This window comes from Cicer arietinum, chromosome 7 (assembly GCF_000331145.2).
Source record: "Cicer arietinum cultivar CDC Frontier isolate Library 1 chromosome 7, Cicar.CDCFrontier_v2.0, whole genome shotgun sequence".
Classification (NCBI taxonomy): Eukaryota; Viridiplantae; Streptophyta; class Magnoliopsida; order Fabales; family Fabaceae; genus Cicer; species Cicer arietinum.
The window spans coordinates 11,226,330-11,243,148 of NC_021166.2; the positions used below are offsets into that span (position 1 = coordinate 11,226,330).

The 16,819-nt window shown below is 30.0% G+C and overlaps 3 protein-coding genes across 9 annotated transcripts in view; 1 reads left to right on the forward strand and 2 right to left on the reverse strand.

The window, feature by feature from the left end:
- Positions 1–5,306, forward strand: part of LOC101500647 (copper transport protein CCH) — a 7,046-nt gene extending 1,740 nt beyond the window's left edge. For 2 of the 7 annotated variants that reach the window (XM_027331360.2, XM_004516791.4), the window contains exon 3: positions 233–474. In XM_027331360.2, coding sequence (XP_027187161.1) covers positions 233–417 — 185 coding nt within the window. In that variant the 3' untranslated portion in view covers positions 418–474. Of the gene's footprint in view, positions 1–232; positions 475–3,285 lie in introns of those variants that run through there. The other 5 variants (XM_073363710.1, XM_012712326.3, XM_027331359.2 and 2 more) reach the window with 3 other exon arrangements.
- Positions 547–5,293, reverse strand: LOC101492757 (vesicle-associated protein 1-2-like). The gene is made up of 8 exons (XM_004516766.4): positions 5,157–5,293; positions 4,990–5,060; positions 4,603–4,684; positions 4,396–4,511; positions 4,139–4,303; positions 3,985–4,035; positions 2,867–2,944; positions 547–1,066 (listed from the first exon to the last, which is right to left on the reverse strand). The coding sequence occupies exons 1-8, from the start codon at positions 5,206–5,208 to the stop codon at positions 956–958; spliced, it is 726 nt and encodes a 241-aa protein (XP_004516823.1). The 5' UTR covers positions 5,209–5,293; the 3' UTR covers positions 547–955.
- A 7,073-nt stretch (positions 5,307–12,379) lies between the features above and the next one.
- On the reverse strand, positions 12,380–14,424 carry LOC101492425 (probable aspartyl protease At4g16563). The gene has a single exon (XM_004516765.4). The coding sequence runs from the start codon at positions 14,271–14,273 to the stop codon at positions 12,831–12,833; it is 1,443 nt and encodes a 480-aa protein (XP_004516822.1). The 5' UTR covers positions 14,274–14,424; the 3' UTR covers positions 12,380–12,830.
- Positions 14,425–16,819: the final 2,395 nt, after the last annotated feature.

The window sequence follows — 16,819 nt, forward strand, 5'->3', positions numbered from 1 at the left end:
ACTTTGGTCATTGGTATCTTATTTTAGAAGAACCAGATCAGACTATGTCTTACCGAATATTAGCTGGTTAATACGCACAGCTGAATCAATACAATGACTGGAATTGGGTATGGATTTGACAATTCGAGGCCCAGTCCGACCAAAATCTGATTGGCCAGTCCAGTCTTAACAATGACGACTAATCTCGTTTTATCTAAGTAAACGTCTTCATGTCGCAAAACTAAATATGCAGGGTTGACAGAGTACACAATAGATGTTCGCAAGAATGAAGTAACAGTAAAGGGAGATTTCATGGCACGTTGCAACTTCCAGTATAAAACCTTTGGAAGCAGCACCCTGCAGAGTGCCACCGGTCCACCCAAGTCCTTGTCTTCCTGTTTAACTAAATTTGATAAACATAAATGTAACAAAAAGTAGATTCTAGCAGCTGCAAGCTTCAAATTATAAGACCCACTTTGTTCTTTCTTTCTAGCATACTACAAGACATAACTAACAACATGAAATTCAAAGAGGCTGCCAAACTAGATATGAAAATAGGCACACAGATGAAAGGAAGCAATACTTGCCACAATCAAAGACAATAGTTACAGAAAGAAACAGCCAGAGAGAAAGAGAGAGCCCCTGAAGATTTATGTTATTTTTGGTCATGTTGACAACTTGGTATTACCAGATAGTCACTAAATGAACCGCAAAAGAAATGACAAACTTTCCCTCTTAAATTACAAAAAGAATGCATGTCACCCAAAGCATGAATGAGTTCACATTAAGAGTAACAACAGACCCACAACTTACCTAAAGTTTTCTACTTCCAAAATGTTATCCACCCCAAAATACAAGGAAATATAAAAAGAAAAACCAACACCTGATGAATTGATCTACTTTAACTTTTGTCACAACTGCTTGAATAGTCAGGAACAAAGTAAAAATCTATGGTGAAATCAAATCGAGCAAATTCTTAGGCCTTCTTCATGAGATATCCCATGATTATGCCAAGTAAGCCAATTAATATGACAAAGACAAATGAAACTCCACCACGATTTTTGTTGCTTTCACGCTTCAGCAGCTCCTACAAGTAGTAAATTCATTCATCCAATAAGTGTTTCACATCCATAACTAATATTCAAAGAAAATTAAAGTGCAAGTCTCCCTCAAAATAAAACGAATGGTATATACTATATATTTCTATTTCCCCTCAATACAACATAGGCAGTACATAAAATTAACTTGCTTTTAATACAAATTGGATAAGACTTTATTGTTCGATAACAATAGACTTTTCTTTCAAAAACACATTTCATCCCTATTAAGACTAAAAATCTTGGAAGACTTTTAGTCTCAATATATAGTGATGAAAAGCAAATATTGAAATTTCCAGCACAAATGTTCCTAAAGCTAAGCTCACATGTTGGTGAAGAAAATTATTTATGCTCATCAGTTTTCCTAGTACCAAATAATGTAAACTCAACCACTGTCCAATGTCATGAAAAAGAATAGGACTGACTCAACTGCAGAAAAAATATTTTACAAAGGAAACAGGAGCACATATTCAAGTTAAGTCTTTCTCCTGATGTCGCCTACACAAAAACTGCCACTTTTTTCCCATAATAAACTCAACATATTCCTTTTTAGTTACTTTTTATTTCAATTGGCTTCCAAGTTCCAAATAAATTGTTAGAAAGAGCATCTGATAATATATCAGCAACAGACAACAAAATAAAAAGAAAACACACACAACACACACATGTCGAAGGCAAATAGCCATATACTGCCACAACAACAGAAACAGGACAACTCTAGTTCTAGTGATGGGAGCGGTTATCCAAACTTTGTTTCAAATGTTCCATCTCCAAAAATAATCCATTAGCATAGTGATTGGTTGCAGAAAATTGGAGGAAAATGGTAGACCAAAATCTCTCCTCCTTGTTCACTTCCCTCAAATATTAGGGGGATTTAGGAGAGAGAGAAAGTGAGTTTAAAATAATTTAAGTGTGCGATGAAAATGTCTAAACTTATACTAGAAATCCAAAACTCTCTTCTTTATACTCAAATGAGGTGGATTTGAAGATTGAATAAGAAAATTTTTTCCCATATCAAAGCTCAAATCTATTATTGTTGATATGAGATGTGCGGGGGAAATAAATATTGACATAATTCTGGAGGTAGGGTATGTTTAAGTAAGAGGCAAAAATAATGTCTCCTTGAGTCTCTACACAAAACCCACCTCTGTAAGAACAAGACTGATGTCAATGACATTATTGAAAGGAGTGGAAGTAGTGACTGTCCATGGAAGCAAGGACCATGACGAGATAGTATGCCATTATAGCTATTTGAGGCTCTTGGTATATTTGAACCCAAAAAAAGGCTCGCAGTATTAATTATTATATCCGTAGAACTGGACATTTAACAATATTTACTTTTATTATATAAGTTATAATAGTGTCCCTAAGATGTAGCACAAGTGGTCGAGTTTGAACACTCGAAGGAGTTAGGGAATGAGGTCAAAGGTTAAAAACTCTGCCTTTTTTTTGGCTGAAAAAAAATTTAGGGTGATGGTATGGTGCCCCAGTCCAAGGTAGGGAATACCTTAGGGTTCATTGATCACTTACAAAGGGATTTACATTTGCCTCCCTTCAATGGCGCTAGCAGGGATTGAACCCGCAACCTACAGGTCCAATGCCTGTCTTTTTAACATAACATACTAACAACTAACATTTGTCTATAAGAAAAAGCTATGATAGTAATCTAGTTTAATTTTCCCTCCCTTGCATACCAAATAAGGAGTGTTATTTCTCCTTCCCTCCCTTGAAAAAAGACTATAGACAAATGGGTAAATAAAGTATATAACATAGGCATAGTGAATTCTCACTAATTCCTGGCGGAGCTTGCTAGTTTGTTGAATTGCAGTATTCTTTTCTTCTGTCAGCCTTGCGATTAGAGCTCTTGCCTGCAACAAAGCAACTATAATTAAAACACAGTTGCCACACATTACTAACTCTAGAAGTTACAGGCTCCGTAAAGATTACAGCATGTGAACCAAAAAGAAAACAGATAACCACAATTATTTCTCCCTTTGTTTGCAGTTTAGTTTTTCCTGACATTATTTTTACAGCTAATCAACTGGGCCAGTATGTGTGGGGCTTCTATTTTACAGCTGATCAAATGTATCATATCAGCTAATTTGCTTTTCCTGTTCCTTTTCGGTTTTCACCAGCATACTTTTTGTTTGGTACTTTTTTTAAATAGCCTTTTATATAATAAATAAATATAAAATTGTTGGTATTGAAGGGAAAACTCTTCAGGTGAAATGGAGGTTTTTATCAAATGGCTTTGCTTGCCAGATACGGAGTACAGCTGGGACTGTGACTGGAAATCTGCAGCCGGCATTCAAGGAACATTTCCTCACTTTCACCTTGAGGACAGAGTGGGATACCGATAGACAGTGGTGTCCAACTGGGAGAGTATGTGTAGGGAGAAATACAAGGACAGCAAAGGGTCCCAGCCTTTCGGTTAGAGTTAGTTAATAGTAAGACAGTTACAAGAAATGAATAACTCTAGAATAGTGGATAGTGGTTATGAAATTCCAGAATAAGATAAATGAATAACTAATTTTATGGTCATACAATTATCATCAATCGTGTAAAAGAGTAACTTCTTTCTGGGCTCAATGCTAGTTACCAAATAACGAATGATGCATCCCAACCTTATTTCATATTTCTATAAGGCAAAAGAATGGAAGACAATAAGATCAAATGACTAGGCTTCCAAGTGGGTGGGAAGAAAAAATAAATAGCACCCAGTCAAATATACAAATGGATATTATGTTTAAAATATTGAACACGAAAATTAAATTCTATTTATTCATTTCTACAAAAATTCATGTGTATATTCTATATTAGCATTATACGGAAGACAAATAGTACAGCTGGTAACCACAAATCAACATACATTATAACAAACAATAAAACAGAAGTTGTTTTACTATACCTCTGCCGATTTGTCTTGAGCCTCGGGCCGTTCAGCAAATCCTCTTGTTACCTGTAATGCCCCAAAAAGAAAGGCATTTCAATTGATATCCTAGGAATTTTATTTATATGTAAAAAAAATGGTTCGCCTAAAACAGGACAAGTTAAGAACCCACTTGTGCGAAGTCAGCACCATTGACATTTCCATTTTCCGAAACAGAACCTCTAGGTGACGACCCTTCCTCCGAACCTTCTGGGACTGGAGATGGTGGTTGAGGCGGAGAGACATACAGCACTCTCAATTTGCACTCCTCAACAACATGCCCGGCCTCCTTGTTGAACTGGGCAATCCAATAGAACAAATCTTGTCACTTTGCATATCATAAACTGAAATAAAATGAAAATGCGACAGCTACTAACATGATAATCATACCATTTCTGCAGAGATATCCTTCGGACTGACACCATCATCAGTTTTTACACTCTGAAGAAGAAACTTATCCTTGCATTGCATATCAGATGGAGCTTCTTTTTGCGCTTGCATAGTAACTTCACAAAAACAAACAAATATCACTTATATTGATTAACAATCAAACAAAAGGGAAAATCTGATATGCATTCAGAATAATGTATTGGGTACCCATAACATCGCAGGTAGATCTTGGCAAGACAATTCCAGTGTTTGGACGCACACAATACTTCTTAGGATTGGTCGTTTTCACCTAAACAAAATCAAAATAAAAAATAAAAACGCATGTTTTGCATTTTCCTCGCAAAAAAACAATTAACCGCAAAAAGTGACAAAAATCGTTAATTACAATCCAACATTGCGACCAAACTAACAGTGAAATGAAATCAACTTAACAACAAAATGTATCGGTATAGTCGAATTAAGAGATTTCACAAGAGAAGCAAAACTAAAACTCACAATCGAATCATTCTCAAAATTAACGAAAATTAAACGAAACCGAAAAGCATTGTAAAACGAAGAATCAGAAGCAAAAGGATAAAACGAAATTATTTTTACCTTGAAAGCTACATAGCTATCAGTCTTATTAGACAATTGAAGAGAACACGAGATCTGCTTCTTCAGCTCAACTACAACAGAAGAAGAAGAAAAAATAAATAAAAAATTAAGGTATCAAAATGTGCGATTGAAACCCTAGAAGAAGAGAAGGAGATCGGGAAACTGACAGGGGAACTTGAGTTCGAGAGGTTCGATGCTGAGGAGGTCCCCGGAGCTCATATCGGAGTAATTGAATTTGAAGCAGAAAAAAGAGGTTAAGAGAATATTCGAGAAAGTGTGATTTGGAGGGAGAGATCGGGATCGAGAAGAAAAGAAAAGGAAGAGAAAATAATTGGAGTCGGGGAAGGAAAATGCGATGATGATGACAGGGATTCGGTATATTTTTTGTTTTTCTTTTGGTTTTCTATATTTTCTTTGTGGTAGAGAAAGTGGAAGTATCAACGTGCGTTGAAACTTTGAAACAAATACATGAATCGAAAAAGCTCCTTCCAATTCAATCAACCTACCTTCCCAACGCACCCAACCAGCATTAAATAAAATAAATATTAAATAAAATCAAAATGGCAACTCACCGTAGAAGTATTTATTTTATGGATTTTATTTACCATTTAATTTATATATACTAAATATTTTTTATAATATTCATTTATTACAATCATTAAATTATTATAAATCTTTGACTTTTATTATAATTATTTTAAAAATTATAATTATAAATAAAATTAAACTATTTTATTTATATTAAAAATACTCAATTTACTTTTTGATAAAATTTAATATTTAAATTTGTCAAAGAAAATAATAATTAATATTTAAATTAGTATGTGATTAGTCTCTTATAATTTTATATATACTTCAACTGATCTTTTCTTTAATATAAAAGAAAGTTCAGTCAATAAAAAGTCATGTATTTAGTTTAAAATTTATATCAAATATATTTATTTTTGTTAATTAATTTTTTTTTATATTTAAGATCGAATATATTATTTCATAAGAAAGACAATTTAATGTTTCAGTTAAATTTGGTGGAGTGTTGATGAAGATAGACTAGTTTGCTCCTCGTATAAAAATGTTATCGGCTAATTTAGCTATTAAATTTTGTTAGATGCCAAATCAAATCGCATCGAGATTATGAAGAACTAAATTGAATATTTAGTCTTTTATTTATTTTGATTTTGACTCGACCTTTTTTTAGTTATTTTTCTTATACAAGATAATCATACTAACTAACTCCTAAATGAGCTGAACAACCTTAATAGATCTTCTCTTTATAAATCCCTCAGTATCAAGAGGAATCCTTAATCGATCTATTATTAAGACCCTCTCGTTAATCTTGGGTCTCCACACTTGTTGCAATACACCAAACTATTTCTCAACAATCTTGAAGCTATTGGCTCAAAGAAATAAACCATGGTCATAGTTATAAATTGGTCAATATCAATTGTCCTTTCTATCACACTCTTATTAGCCAACTTGGACCCATCTTATTTGAAGATCTTTTAAATAACTTTCTTGAAGACTATACAAATAGACGTATAATAATTTTATAAATTATGTCACTTATAAAAGTTGTTGTTAATGGTTTCCTTACGGGAGAGAGATCTTATAACCATCCAATAGCCTATTTTGCTTATTTTTGACAAATAACCAAATATTCGATCAATATTGGTGACATCAGGTGTATATTTGATCTTACCTTTTGATTAATTGATCTATTTCCATTTGGTTGGCTTAAGGCATGACATGAATAGCTTTTCTCTTTTAGAATTAAGGTTTCCATAGAATTGGTTGACATATCACTGTCAAACTGTTTCATATCCAACATGAAAACTAATTGAGGGTATATCCCTCAATTAGCACATATATTTTCATTATCTTGAATGTATTGTTCAATACATACTACTCTGAAGACTAATATCTGTAAATCGAGGCAATCTTGCTCTACTAGTTTATCATTTAGTTGATGGTGCATGTTGCTAACGGCCATCAATGCATATTCAATTTGTAGGAAGTTGCACATAGCATTTTTGTGCCCTCTTCCTAAATATTTCAATGAAATCGACTACTAAATCATTAACTATATTCAAATTCATAAGATCGATTGTCATAAGTTCAAGTTGATCCCAATATAACATATCATGGAAGATATTTCCATGTATGCTTATGTTGGAATTGTGTTAGGTGACAGAGAGGAGTAGCAAGTGAATGTTGTCTTGTTAATGATAATGAGAACAATTGTAGTTTTTGAAGTTCATTTTGGATTTTCTTTCTAAAATGTGTTGCGAATCTACCAATATGTTATGTTGTTAACTTGTTGTGTTTTCCTCAAAGAAGTGACAAAGTTGGGAGTTTTATATCATTTAGGCAGAAGCACAAGTTTATCTATCCATTATAGACAAAGCTTCCTAAATATGGATTTATTAGAGGTTTCAATTATAATACAAAATATCTCTTGATGGTATCAGTTATGAGATCAGGACCCAATAAATGATGCTTACAAGATTTTACCTCGATTGGAGTTGGTTGACTCCATATATGATGGGTTGTAAAAACCTTGTTGGTTTTGGATTTGAGGTGGGACATTCCCTCATGGTTTCTTTTGGCCCAATTCCACAAGATTTCTCACGGGAGTTTATAATGCAATTGGATCATTATATGAATAAGGTGGATTAGGTACTTATGTCTTATCATCATTTAGACTCAATTTATTTGAATCCCTTAGGACATGAACTAGTATCTCATGTCATATCATGTATCTTGTTGGGTTAGTTGATACAAGTGGGTACTTTCCTCGTGGCAACTAGGTCGCATACTCAATAAAAATTATCTAAATTTATGCTATTGGACTAAAGGCTTGTCATTTTGTGCAAGACGTGTTGTTCACATGCATAATATTGTCATAAGGCAACATTTGCATCATTTCAATAAGTTAAACTACCTCAGGTGGCCTCCTAATTATATGTATTTGTCTAAACTAACTATTAGCTAATTAAATGTATCGTTCACCACCAATTTCACCACATGGTTAATAGTGACAAAAGTACTAGTTTAGAAGTTCATATGGATAAAAAATGTATGTTGTAAGAGTTTCAGCTGAACCTATAAAGGTCGTGTTGTTGTGTTAGTCAACTAACTTTGCACTGCAATGTTTGCCTAACCTTGAGGACCTTGAAGTCATTTAGTGTTGGAAGTGACTATATTGTCACCAGACTTAACTCATTTAACTTATAACTACCTAATTTGTTGAACCTCGTTACGAATCATTGACTTAACAATGTCAACTAACTATTCATAGACTTGATATATACATCACATTTATTCATTTCAATGTGTTGTTGGATGAAATAATTTGTCACAATTACCGGTTTATTGGGTGGATCAATTAAAGTATTGATTGCATCATTAATTGGGGAAGGACACATTTATTTGAATTCCAATGGTATGAGACAAATCATTTGATTGTGGAGAACTTAACTTCTATAATTGTTTTTGTCACGGCGGTGCATAAGCCAATTGTAGTATTGACAGGGCGAACTAACCCTTTTATGTTGTGTTTCACTTGGCGTGTCAATTTGTTCTTGAACACAAGTGTCAGATGATTAATTGAATTATACATGTGATATGGATTTGAACATATTCATGCACTATAACTTAATAATATGTGTATTAGTCTCGATTTACTAGTCATCATTTACATTTGTAATAATTGGAATAAATTTATGGTTAATAAGGACAATTTGATAAAATCATTACTCTCTCTTATTCATTTATCATTTTTCTTAATCTATGTGAAATAGTAAAGTGTGACAATTATTTTAGGACGAAAAAAGTAATTTTTTATTTTCAAGATGGATAAATTAGATTTTAGATAATTTATTTAAATTTTGAAAACATGTTGCATACCAATTGATATATTTATTTTTAGAATTATTTTTGATATTATCTATAATAGTTGAACGAGTTTTTTCTTCTATGAATATTATCAAGAATCAGATGCAAAATTACATGAGAGATAAAACTGTTAAATAATTATTTAAAAAATAATATTTTTATTAGAAATAGAAATGAAAAAATCATTTGATGTTTTCAAAATATAAAAAAATGCAAAGAATAATTATACTGTATATTTACACTTTAAAAAAGGAAGTGTTATATATATTATTTGTATAAACCGTTAAACATATCTTTTAATTGGAAAACATATTTTTTTAGAAAACATAAACAATTTTACTCTAAAATAAATTACAACTAAGAATAACCCATTAAGAATTTATACAGGGATTGCACGTGTCAATTTGGATGGTTCAAACTTCAAAGTTCAAACAACTCAACTATTCTCAAGGGAATAGTGGGCTGAAGTGGTGGAATTTTCTATGCACCTTCTAGCAATTTAGAGTATCTTTCATAATTGAATTTTGGAGAAGAATTATATATTGATTAAATACAAATTTTTTTAAATGAAGAAATAATACCACCAATAATTATATAATATTTCAGTCATTCTTGATTTATTTAATATATCTATACATAATACTACTATAAGCATTGTTTTATGGTAAATTTACCGTTTTGCAATCATTAGAAGATTAATTCAAAATTTAAGTTTTTAAGTTTCTATTATTCTAATTATTCTAATTAATTTATTAATTATTAATTTAATTTTTTTTTTTTGAAAGTTGAAAATTTTTGGAGAATTAAAAAATAATCAACTGTATGTACTGTCAATTTTTTGAAAAAAATAAAAGACTTTTTATTGAGAGTTGAAAACTTATCTGATAAATTGAAAAATAAAAAATAAGACATACAATCAATTATATTTGTCATTGTACAATTTTTTAAAAGGAAAAAAAATGTAAACAAATGGAAAAGGTCAAATAATTGGACGTCAAATATAAAGTGACAAAGTGTTTTACTTTTTCTTTAGCAACCATCACTTTAAATTTTTTATTGAAAAATACCTGAATTTAAAATAAAAATTTATATTTTTTAGTTTTTAATTTATAAAAAATGTAGATTAAATATTATAAACGAGTAAATGTATATTTACAACAATGTTATAAATGTATTATTTGTCAATTATTAGAAGATGGTTAATATATTAAGTTTATAATATTAGTATATAAGTAGTAAATAATTTGTAATTAATTAAATAAATTATTTAAATAAATTATGATTTTATCTGTCCTCAATCTTTAGTTATTTAAATATTTTATTTTTTCATAAATTTAATTCTTTTATAAAATTAAGATATAATTGATGATATTTTTTTTTATATTTATAACAACTCAAAAATATACATTACCTGAATTTTATTTTATTTAATAAATAAAAAAGTAAAATAAAAACTAAATGAAATGAAATTATTATTTCACAATATACGTATATAGAGCTAAAAGATTAAAATTCAAGAAATAAATATTTTTTATTTAAATTATCAAATTATTATGAATTAATTAATTAGTTATTTCAATTTTTATTCGAACGAGGATATTTCTAAAGTTGCATGCATTTGAATAAAATTAAATGATTGAGGAACAGAACACGTGTGTATAAACAAAGGTTTTACTTTTTTTGGTGTGCGTATAAACAAAGGCTTATATTTGTTTTTATATTTTTGACAAAAAATAAAGGCTTTTATTAAAAACATAGTTTTGACATTAAAGGAGCTCGACTTTTACCATGAAATAGAGAAACGGAAAATATAAACACTGAAGATTATTAAATTTTTTCAATCAAAGTAAAAAAGGATAAATTGCATTTATTTTCTTTGAAGTTATTTTAAACAATACTAATATCTATTTAATATTGAAAAAATATATAGTTTTTTTATATTAATTAAAAAAATTGTGTATAATATTTATTTTCCGTTACTTTTCAACTCTAGCTATCATTTATAAAAAAAAAAATTAGATTACACATTTTGATTGTGCTACTAATAACATAATTACACCTTCACTAAATTTATAATTGTAATTTTATAAATTAAAACAAAAACTTTAATTATTTTATTTGATTAATGACATGAATAAATATAAGTAAAACAAACAAGAGAAAATAAGTATTTTTTTTAATAAAGACTACTTAAAATAAACATATGGAGGCATATCGAAATTTATATAAAAATTACTACTTCATGAGAATTTTAGTTGAAAGTACTTAAATTTTTTTCATAAACTTAAATATTGAATATATTTATAATTTGCGATCTAAATATATATTTTATGCGACATACGAGTTAATATACTAGTTTATAAATGAAAAACAAACACTTTATTTTTTTACACAACAAAAAAAAAACAAGCATCTTTTAAAGAAACAAAAGATATTATGATGTCCTTTTAATTTATAAATAAAATATAAGCAATTCCTTAATTTTCCTTTCCAAAACTCAACTATGAGAAATATTAAATTAAGGTTTCCCTTTAATTTTAAAAGAAGATACTATAAAATTTTGTTTGAGTATTTTAATACGAATAAATCGGAATGTAATATGATAGAATTGAGTGGAATAAAACACAAATTTCATTCAATTGTTTGAATATTAGAATTGAATGGAATAAAACACAAATTTCATTCAATTGTTTGAATATTTTACGACGTAGAACAAAATTATAATGAAATGTCTTATAACTTTGTTCTTCCATTTTTACCATTAGGTATGTGCTGAATTGATTGCATTTAAGTACCAAATATTAAATAGATAATGATCAAATAAACATATTTTATACTGAAAATTAATTGCATACATTTTCATTTAAAAAAAAAATGGGGAAGAAGACTTATTCCAATGAAAATAGAATTGAAAACAACTTATACAAGTTTCAGAAATTGTTTCATAGAATGCTTTGGAAGTAGTTATTTATTATTATGGTGAAACCCAAATTAGACGAAGAAAAACTTGTTCAAACATGACATCTGTTACAGCTTATGTACAACAATTGTCATAGTAAACATGACCAAAGTGTAATTTGTGCTGTTCCTTACTTTATTAAAATTGTTTTGGTCATGTTTACCAATTTTAAATAAGTAATGCTAACTTTCTCTTACATAACGCTTTTAGTCTTCATTAAATAAAATTCACTTGTATAGAGAATGTGAACTTATAAAAAGAAATAAAACTCACAAAAAAAAATTAGGAGGTATAAAAAATTTCAATGATTGTAAGTACATTTAAAAAATTGTATTATGTTTTTTCCTTTATAAAATTGTATTAATTATATATGTTTCTTATACTAAAGGTTAAAAAAATAACTTATTGTCTCTTATCACTTCCATAAAACAACAAACATAGAATTAAGGTTAAACAAAGTACACGAAAGAAAACATCAAGGAATCTTTTCGTCCTGTCCGAGATAATACACTAGCAAATGGTCACAAAACTCACTTAGGATGGCCCAAAACTGAGATAATATAAATTAAACTCATCAGTTGGAATTTCATTCTTTAAATTGGATTGCGTACATGGTTCATTCACCACAACTGTTATTGGGGCAGGATTCTCTCACCTCATCAACGTAAACAACAACTCCACGCATAATATACAGCCTCATTAAAAATTTGGCGATTTCTATCATGTCGCAATGGCATAAGTGGGGTAATATAAGTTGAAATAGAATAAAAAAAAAATGAAGTGCAGCATAGATATTTCCTTTTCCTATCATGTACACTACACTGCATTTTTACTAAAAAAATAAATGAAGTACACTACATATACACTTCTAACAAAATTTACACCAAAAAACAACAAAAATCACCCGTATGAACCATAACCCGATTTATTTACACCCGACCCGTGATTGAAACTGTGCATGTACTTGTTTGTAGTGAGTGAGGATATACGCTTAGTTTTTGTCGCGGTTGAGCTGGTCCCAAAGCGACGCGCACTTTCTCCTTGCAAATCCCACGCGCTTCTTTTCCAAATCATACTCAACTTCAAATCCCTGCTGCTGATAATTCCCAAGGATCGCCCCGGGCCCACCTCTCAGTTCCTCCTCATCTCCACCGTTCATCAACATCAAACATCCAACTCTTCTTTTCCTCCTCACTCCATCTTCACCGTCCAAAAACTCATAAAAATAATTCTTCCTAGGTAGCACCACACTCGAATTCCCCCCAACAAAACGTAGCCTCATCGCCGGCACTTCCGCAGCCGCATCCAAATTATAACACGGCGCCAATCCCGTTTTCTCCTCAACTCCACGAGCTCGCCGGTGAACTCTCCCAACACGACGGTCAAACTCCGCCATTACCGCACCATAAAATCTCGCCGGCAACATCGTGAAAGTCGTGCCGGAATCCACAGCAACACCACCATCACCCCTTCGATTCACCCTCCTCAAAATCTCCGGCGCGTGAATCATCTTTTTTCCTATGGAAATTCCTTTCAACCCAACACAATAAAGATAAGGATGCTTTGGATTCTCAAGCATAGACGTGTAAACAAACTCAACCTTTTCACCATTATTCCTCTGTTTTTCATCATCGTAACGACCCAGAATGAGTGGACTCAGTTTTCTAACTCGCTCATAACGAAAAGAATGAGAAACTAAACAATAAGAGAAACGATTCCCAAGTTGAGGAGCGTGAGTTGCTAACTGAGCAGGAAGAGAAAGCAATCCACGACCAAACCCAGCAACGCCGGTGGGTTCAGAGAAAGTAGTGTGAGCACAACCGAAAGTAAAGTTTTTCAGTTCAAGCGAAGAAAGAATAAGAGTATCACGATAGAGACGAGCGATTAAGCTTCCATCACCGTAAGCATAGTAAAACGGTGGACAGTGAAAAGAACCGCAATCTTTGGTTTCAATAGAATCTAAAGAGCAACGAGCCATTGCGCAGAGATCGGAGGAAGGGAGAGAGTTATGTGCTGCGGAGCATGCATTGGAGTTGCATGAAACAGCGACACTTTGGGAGATGTTGGTGGGTGAAGAAGAAGGGGAAGGGTTGGGTTTGAATTCGCAGAGTATGCAGTTGAAAGGGGAACACGGGAACCAGACAAGGTCGGATCCTGTGTCCATGAAGAGAGTTATGGGATGGGAGTGGGGTTTGAGGTTGATGGAGAGAGTGTAGTCGGTGCCTGGGGAGAGTGGGAGAGAGAGTTGGTGATGGTGGTGGAAGCGTGACGTAGAATGAGTGGTGGTTGATTTGAGGAGGTGGTGGGTGGTGTTGAATTGGGTTTTGGAGAGTGAGTGTGTTAGGGGTAATAGTAGCATTTGAGATTGAGATGAAGGATGCAAAATGGAGAGTGTGATGAGGAGAAGCAACAATAGTGACGGGGGAGAATCCATTTTGTATTGAGTTGGAACTTGGAAGCAGATACACAAAGATTACCAGTTTTGAAATTTGTAAATAGAGTAGAGTGATATGATGATGTGAGTGACAGTCTTGTCAGAAATAGAACTATGTAAATTTCAAATTTTCATATTGAACACTTTATTTTTATTTTAACTATTATATATTAAACATACATGCTTCTCTTTATTTAATTCTAAGAGGTGTATGCCCTACACATTATTTCAAATATTAAGATCAACAATAATATTATTTAAAAGTATAAATTAATAATTTTTATCTCTTTATATTTGCGAGGATGATTTATTCATACGAGGAGTTTATTTTAAGGAACATATTCATTTTTACATTTTTCTTTTAAGGAACATATTATTTCTATAGTGAGAAGTTATAACTATCTTTGATCGGTCATGCGTGTGCATATAATATAAATCATTAATTTGTTTAACATATTATTCATTTTATTATCTAAAGTAACTTGTTCAGTGACTTGCTCGAGAAACTTAATCTCTATAGGATATATCAGTTCCGTACCATGTACATTTTATTTTTTGTCTGAAGGGTAGAAAAACTCACACACAAATGTGATGTTTCGAGTCATGATATTCAACCTAACAATATAAGTATTTGTCAATTGAGTTGTGTCTTATAGATAATACATTAATCTTTATTTATATAAGTTAATGTCAATCTTAAATAACATGGTTCCTCTAAAAATATGATCAACTTAACAATTATTTGTATTGGAAACAAAAATAAAAACCTTTAATTTGATTATTTAATTTTGAAATAAACTAATGTTTTTGCCTTTTTCGAATTCTTACGTTTTCCAATTAATATGGTTTATTGTATTTTTATATTACTATTCTGAAATAAAATATAAATAAAAATAATAATTGAAAAATTAATTTATCTAATCTTTATTTTTAACCACATACATCAACTTTTCAGAGAGAGTATTACACTAAATACATGTAAAAAAAATTTAGAAAAAGAAAACTAATTTATTTTATTAAAAATCAAATTATCAATACATGTTACATGAAATATCAAAATAAATAAGAGAATTGACATCGAAAATAACAACTTTTACAAGACAACTAACAATCATATTATAGTACATGTAATATTGGTATGTGTAGCTTACTCAAAATGTTATTAAATAAATGTAACTCTTTAAATATAATTTGATTGCTCATATATATATATATATATATATATATATATATATATATATATATATATATATATATATTTTTAGTACATAAAAATATATGATGTTATTATTTTATTTGTTGATTCAGCAAAAAACTAAATTAGTCACCAGATCGTTAAAATGTCAATCAATTTAGTCAGTGATGTTATAAGGATAAATAACTATTTTGATAATTGTATCTTTCATATACTTCTATGATAATAAGTCGTATATTTTAATTATTGTTTTGACAATTCAATGATTAATTTGAGTTTTTTAGTGAGTTAGATATCAAAATAACAACGTCTTATATTTTTAAATACTAAAATTATGATTTACTCAATTATTGATTTATCGATAATACACTTAATTATTTATTATAGACAATAAATAAATGAAATAAAATAATAAATGATTAAAAGTGTTATACAATACATAAATAATTGTATCATAAGTAGTAAAATTTCTTAATTGTTTTGATCTGTGGAAAAAGTTAAAAAAATAACAATTAAAAAGAAATAGATGGAGTAGTATATATCCAAGCCATGTTTATGAGCTTGGTGTTGCTATGAGATATTATATCCAAATTATCGACTACCATTTTAATTAAGTACACTAGGAGGTTAGTAGACAGAGTAGCTCAAAACTTATTTAGGGTGTTCTATTAATTAACTGTTACCTAGTCACCTAAATTTGGATAGAATCTAAGTTGTATGGGCACTTTGTTTCTATTTCAAAATAAACACATAAAGTTCTCTTAATAATGATTATATGCATATCGATGGAAATATTTCATATATATTAAATAAAAGTAACATTTCAACTAGCAAAATGTAGATATTTTTGAGTTTGATATTATATTAAGATTCTGAAGTATGGATACTTATTAAATGGTAAAGTATTCATACTAGATATTTATTTGATATTAATACTTACACCATTATCGTGGATATTCTATTTTCCTTCGGTATTTTATTGCAAATAAAATTAATAATATTATATATATTTATAAAATATTATTTATATATTTGAATTTATTTATTGTTTTAATTGAACATAATTTTTTACTTTTTAAACTTTTATTATAAGTTTGTATTGTAAATTGAACAATTTTATTTTTTTTAGTTAAATTATATAAAAAAATTATGCTTTTTTTATTGACATACTTTTATTTTAATTTTTTCTTCTTCAAAATATCGTGTCTCATACCCATGCTTCTATTCAGTAATGGTATTATATCCATACCTATGCATTATAGTGTATTGAATTCAAACTCATAAAATCGTGGTTGTGTATAAATTTTTAATGATATTTACTATCTAATATATATATATATATATATATATA

Bases quoted from the DNA above. Each gene is read 5' to 3' on its own strand.
- LOC101492757 (XM_004516766.4), bottom strand. From the start codon at position 5,208: ATGAGCTCCGGGGACCTCCTCAGCATCGAACCTCTCGAACTCAAGTTC. The intron at 4,512-4,602 runs GTACCCAATACA...GTTTTTGTGAAG, and splicing joins ATCTACCTGCGATGTTATGG to TTACTATGCAAGCGCAAAAA. The intron at 4,036-4,138 runs GTGGGTTCTTAA...GGGGCATTACAG, and splicing joins ATGGTGCTGACTTCGCACAA to GTAACAAGAGGATTTGCTGA.
- LOC101492425 (XM_004516765.4), bottom strand. From the start codon at position 14,273: ATGGATTCTCCCCCGTCACTATTGTTGCTTCTCCTCATCACACTCTCC.